This window comes from Corvus brachyrhynchos, unplaced genomic scaffold (assembly GCF_000691975.1).
Source record: "Corvus brachyrhynchos isolate BGI_N302 unplaced genomic scaffold, ASM69197v1 scaffold44, whole genome shotgun sequence".
Classification (NCBI taxonomy): domain Eukaryota; kingdom Metazoa; phylum Chordata; class Aves; order Passeriformes; family Corvidae; genus Corvus; species Corvus brachyrhynchos.
This window is the reverse complement of record NW_008238359.1, coordinates 2,212,740-2,218,739: the sequence shown is the minus strand read 5'-3', so window position 1 is coordinate 2,218,739 and position 6,000 is coordinate 2,212,740. Positions and strand designations below refer to the sequence as shown.

General features: G+C 42.6%; 1 protein-coding gene across 3 annotated transcripts in view; it reads left to right on the top strand.

Moving 5' to 3' along the window:
* Positions 1 to 6,000, top strand: part of NARS2 (asparaginyl-tRNA synthetase 2, mitochondrial (putative)) — a 50,671-nt gene that overhangs the window by 2,363 nt on the left and 42,308 nt on the right. For 2 of the 3 annotated variants that reach the window (XM_017735901.1, XM_017735900.1), the window contains exons 2-4: positions 1,081 to 1,190; positions 2,044 to 2,164; positions 2,852 to 2,992. In XM_017735901.1, coding sequence (XP_017591390.1) covers positions 2,105 to 2,164; positions 2,852 to 2,992 — 201 coding nt within the window. In that variant the 5' untranslated portion in view covers positions 1,081 to 1,190; positions 2,044 to 2,104. Of the gene's footprint in view, positions 1 to 1,080; positions 1,191 to 2,043; positions 2,165 to 2,851; positions 2,993 to 6,000 lie in introns of those variants that run through there. The other variant, XM_017735898.1, reaches the window with a different exon arrangement.

Here is a 6,000-nt window from a genome sequence, read left to right as displayed (position 1 = left end):
GGACCTTGGGGTCTGGGGCACACTGATCCCTAGCTACGAAGCTTCTAAAATGTTTAGTCTCTTAGCTTGACAAACAAGTCCAAGAATGTAGGCAAAAAGCACTAGGAATACAGAAGTTGTAAAAAGGTATAACAGGGGTATAAAAGAAAAGGCATAAATCTTCATGGCATCACTCTTACTGTTACTTACTGCCTTGGTACTGACTTAATATTTCCCTTAAAAAGAAAATAAAATTTATAGGTCATAAAAAACCACAAATTAAGACATTAGCCTGAGCTGTACACAGTCAGTTCTACTGTTTTGCTGTTACAAAGAATTTGGGTATTACTAGTTTAATTGTTTTCATGAAACTGGACAAAGTATTTCTAATTTTTTTTCTTAATATCTTTTTTTTTTTTTCCCATGGGCGCAGTGAAGCAGTCTTGATTTTAAGATGAAAGGAGAAACATCTAATGCAATAATTTTTATTTTTGTTTTGCATGAATATGTAGCTTTTCATGTGAATCTGTTGGCTGCATCGTTGTTTTAGCAGTCCAGCAGTTTAGTTAGTGAACACATTTGAAAGGTTGTAACCGTTCTATAGGGATACAACAAAACTGATGCTAAAAACCATCAGAACCATCTTGAGTGTGTTGTAATGAAGAAAGGTGCATTACTGGTCTCTCCTGTTTTAGTAAGAAGTGTTTGGAAAGGGTATCCCTGATTAGAATATGTTCTTTGCCAAAACACATTACATCTTCAGAGCACTTTGTTGCTCTCTATTCTCAGCTCCGCAAAGATGCAGGTACATCTTATTAATCCTTGCTGTTCTCAGGAAGAAACTCTGCCTCAGATGGATGTCTCTGCCTGAGGATTTGTTTCTCTCTGCTTTGAAGTCAGAAGAAAAACTGACACTGACTTTTTTTCTCTTTTTGTTTTTTATTATCATTATTTTTTTGCCCCTAAAGAAACAGTTACTTTGATTTCAGTAAGAAGCTGAAATTGGCCTGAAGTGGTGTGTCCAGCTCAGCTGGAAGAAGAGCATGAGTTCACAGCATCCCTGCCAAGAAATAACAAAATCTCTTTTTCTTTTTCCTCTAGGGCTGGGTCCGCTCTGTCCGATCCCAGAAGGAAGTTTTGTTCCTGCACATAAATGATGGGAGTTCTCTGGAAAGCCTCCAGGTGGTTGCTGATCCCAGCCTGGAAAAGAGGTGGGTCCATTTGAAATAACTGGAGAAATATATGTGTTGAGCAGTGCTTGGAGGGGTCTGCCCAGGCCTCTTTTCCTGTGCCAGGGACTTGCCAGCCTCTGGCACCTGACCACAGGAAAAACACTACTGCAGTCTGTGGTCTCTAGATGCACTTTTAGGAGGGAGAATGTCAGACTACTTTGTCTCCACTTTGCTGAGGCCTTGTGGATCAGTTGATGAATCCTATGAGATCAGTTTGGACCCAATTTTCTTAGTAGCTGCAGCAGTGTAGGCATTCTTGTCTGCTGTTGGAATTGCTTGGAAATGGCATGAGGTAGCCAGGGATAACTGTCCCCCAGGTTCTGGAGGGTGCTGTTGCTCTTCTGTAACGACTGGAGGGCTGGCACACCAGGCATAGCCCCTGGATAGGCACATCTGTTCTATTGTAAAATAATGCACTTGTTTTATTGCTTAATTTTTGTTTGTTACTCTCAGTTGCTTACTGGGCTAGGGTTGGGAGTATTGGGATGATCCAGGAAACTTCTGTGTGTGACTTGGTTTTTTAAAGATTTTAAAAATAATTTTTTACTATATACTGTGTTTGTCCCCACCAAGAACCCCTTCTAATAGAAACCTGTCACTTTTCTCCCCACTTGTTCAACATTCCTGCCTTGTCCTAAATTCTTCTATAGCTTTTTGAATCTCTTCACATTCCCACCTCTGCACTTAATAATTTTTCATTTCATCAGTTAAGTTCTATGGCTACAGCATCTCTTGTGATCTCAAGTGGTCCAGCTAAATTAACAAGAATGTCTCTTCTGAATGTTGTTGTATCAGCACCTAGTTAAGCTGGTTTTTTTTCTTGGTTTCTTAGAGACCTGACTTTTGGAAGTGCAGTGGAAGTTCAAGGGAAGCTTGTCAAAAGCCCTCATAGGATGCAAAACATGGAGCTGCAAGCTGAAACCATTCGTGTAGTGGGACCTTGTGATATTTGGGTATGTCACTATAGCAAGAGGGGTGGGACTGCTGGAAATCAGGTTTTAAAGGTCCAAGTATCCAGCAAAGCATACTTGAAACTGTATTTTCTTTCAGTCTGAGTGGTCCTGCAGACTTTGATTTGTCAGCAGTGTCTGTAGGTTGCATCAAAGGAGAAACATGGGATCACCATGAAAGCTTGTTTCTGGGACAGAGCCATTTCTCCATGGAAAATTTGCTCAGGCTGAGAGTTAAGAGTTTGCCTTTGTCCCACCCTGAAGCACTTAATTGTGCAGGTGGCTTACCTGGTAAGTTTGGCTCGGATATGAATTGGAGAAACAGCGGAACTGGCAAGACACTCCAGGTTGTGCAGCTGGAAGAACCGTATCTACCACAGGCACGTTCAGAACCAGCTTGTTGTTGCAGCAGTGAGGTGAACAGCTAGGTTTTAGGGGGGCTCAGCATCCAGAAGGTGGAGCATTTTAGAGTGCTAATACCTCCTCTTGTGTTCATGGCTCTTGCTCTGCAGTAAGCATTATAAAATACACAAAATAACCAGAAAAGAGAGGCAAAAGCATCTAGTTCTTCTGTGGTCTGTAATTGTGATTGAGTTTTAGTAGGGAGAGATGGTGTTCTGTGAACAGCAATAAAACTGCATTGACTCCCAAGTTCTCATCCCCTTATTTTGATTTCCCTGCTGTTTTCAGTCGTTTCCCCTGAAGATGAAGGAGAGGCACCCTCTGGAGTATGTCCGACAGTTCCCTCACCTGCGCTGCAGGAGCAACACGCTGGGCGCCCTCCTGCGAATCCGCAGCGAAGCCACTGCGGGCATCCACTCCTTCTTCCAGGTACTCCCTTCTGTACTGAGCCTGACGTGTAGAGCACTCCACCCAGGCTGGCTTTATGGGAGCAGCTTAGGAGGGAAGGAGTGTGACATCTTGCCTGCATGGTATGGATTTTGGACACAGTGGTTTTCTTTCCAGGCCTGGGCCTTGGCCAGACTGTTGCTTATGATCAGGTTAGCGCATCTGTGGCCTGTCAGTGTCTTTCCACCCATTTCCTGTTATTTATCCCTTTCACAGTGTTGCAATATAATTGCCTGCAAGCGTGTGGTCTGTGGAACACAACATAATGTGGACTTGTTTAACCTATCCTCTGCAGTGACCTTACGGTCCTTGGACAGAAACCTCCTCCCACATGGAAAAATCTGTGATACAGGAACACAGACAAACTGACTCAGAGCTTCTTGTTATTCTCAGTTCTTGCCTTTCTCTTAGTGCAGTACAAATCTGTGTGGATGCTGTTGGCTGACATTAGGAGACTCCTGTTCTGACGCATTTCAAACTGATGGGTGGGAGCCACCTGTGTTTTCTGAATGTGTCACTCAAGCTGTGGGCACAGCACAGGCTTTGGGCAGGCAGGGGGGCAGGGAATTGGCTCTGATGCCAGATCACATAGAGGCCATGTGATTCTTTGTGTGAGTAGATAAAGAAAGGTAACAAGTCTTCTAGCACACCTGAGCCCTTTTTTTAAAGCTATTCCTGGAAATAAACATGTTTTAGTTCAGATAAGCTGGCTTTAGTTTGAATAGAATCATCAGAGCACTCTGATGACAAAATTCATATGTAATAATTAGTGTGGCCCAAGGAAGAGGTTAGAAATGTAAAGATGAATTTCTGGTCCCAGGTTTGCTGGTCTTTGTTGCCTGCAGTGGCAAAGAAGGCTTGCTTGCTCTAAGAAGTGTCTGTGGAATTGCATGGCATTTGGATGACTTCTGTGGGTTTTTTTGGGGTGGGGGGTGTTTTTTGGTTTTTTTAAGAGCTTAATAGAAATCCCACGTCAGGTAAAGGTGCTGGTTTCAGGATTGTGCCTGCTCCTAAGGCAGAAGCTGGCTCTGTTGGGAATCAGTCTGTGCCGGTGTCAAGCCACTAGATGGCATTGCCTACAACGATATGTGCTTCCAAACCTGGGCACCGAAGGCAGCCAAGATAGAAAAAAAGTCTTATTCAGGCTTTGCTTCTCCAAATCAACTCCAGCTCAGGCTCTGACATACCTTCCTGTTTACAATGCTCAAGAGCAGAGCTCTATTATAAAATAGAATGTATCATCAATTTAGCAGCAGCAGCTACACTAAAGTTATTTTTAAAGGAATAGGGAAGATTTGGTCCCAGACTTGATATTTACACATGCTTATGTGAGAACTTTCCTAGCACCAGGAATGTCTGTACTATATCTGTTTGCTCCATTTCTAATGGAAGGAAGTCTTCTAAAATTGCTACCTGCATCATCCCAAGAATATTGCAATTTCCAATGTGACGATGTCAGAACATACCATAGCTACAAAGAACAATATGAGCGTTTTCACTCTGCAGAGCTGTAAGGAGCTTAATAGTGGAAGAAAATAAGTGGAGCTGTTTGAATACACACTCAAAATTACTGAGACTCTCTGTAACTTTAAAAGCATCTCTTTTTTAGCCTATTCATTTCCAGGAATGAATGACTACTGCCAAGTGCCTTTGGTTTGGATGTTGAAAGCTAAAATGTCCTCTTTAAATCTTCTCCTGAGAACTGTGGTCCATGCAGGATAGGAGCATTGTTCCTAGGCACAGTAAGATAGTTGCACTGTGTATGGCAACTTCCACTCTGCACATTAAGTTCCAGGTTTGTGAGGGCCAGTAATGCAACGTGAATTATTTTAGAAGCTTTTATAAGGGGAATTATCCCAGAGGTTTTTAGGGGATTCTTTTATTTCAGATCTGTGCAGTTTGCATTACTTTCCAAAGCATGTAAGGAATCTTCTGTGTGAAATGTGCTTCTTTACAGCATCTGCTAGCACTGTATGAGGAATTTAGGCCTTTTTCAAACATCTCCTGTAGAGCTGGGAGGCCGTGTAACCAACAGGGGTCTGAATATGCAGGGAACTGTGTCACAGGCCCACATTTTGTGCTGGTAGACTGAAACTTCCTCCCCCAGGCAAAGCAAGTTGTTCTGGATCCAAAACTTCTTTCTTTGCAGTAACTGGATCCCAGTGAGGAGCTGAGGTCTTTGCACCTGTAACCAAGGTAGCCTAGAGCTGACTGCAGGGACTTTGCTCCCTCTTGGTTGTGTTATTGTATTGCCACAAAAGGCATTGCATGTCCATATGAGCTTTTCATTCCAAATTAATTTTAGTTTGATTCTGAGAGTGGGCACTAAATACTATTCCTGTCTTCCTAGCCCCTTAACTAGCTGGTGGTAAGGACCAGGACTTCTCATGTGACTGACTGAATTGTATTATTCTGGTAAAAGCTGTGAAGCTAAGATGTATCCATCCACTGAATATTGGGTTGCAGCTGTTTTAAAAGCCTATGGCTGCACTGCAGAGAAATCCAGAGAACAGGGGCTCTTTCTTCATTCAGCCTTCCTTGTTTTGGAGGCCTCTGCTGGATTTATGAACTATTACATGAATGTGTAATTCTGCAGGTACCTAGAACATGACCAAGCCAGGGTATACCCTGTCTCTTAAAATCAGCTTGACTTCAGTATCTTAGAAGATATGAGGTAGGACTGACACTTTATTGGTGTTTGGGTGTTTTTAAGGTGTCTCTTTCATCCTGTGTGTGATTTTTGTCATCTAACACATTTGATTGCTTATTTTAATGCAGCACATGAAGAGTGTCCTTTGCCTAACCACTGCCTTCCAAAAAGCTGAAAGAAACAAGGTGTTGAGGTCATAGGGGTGAATTTGATTGAAACTGCCCAAAAATATAAAAATGCTGGGGGAAGTGAGAAGAAAGGAGAATGGTGTGGAAACAGGCCATTGCAAAAAAACTCATAGTAATGACCTAAATCTCTTTGGGTTATGAAGCCTGGAGGA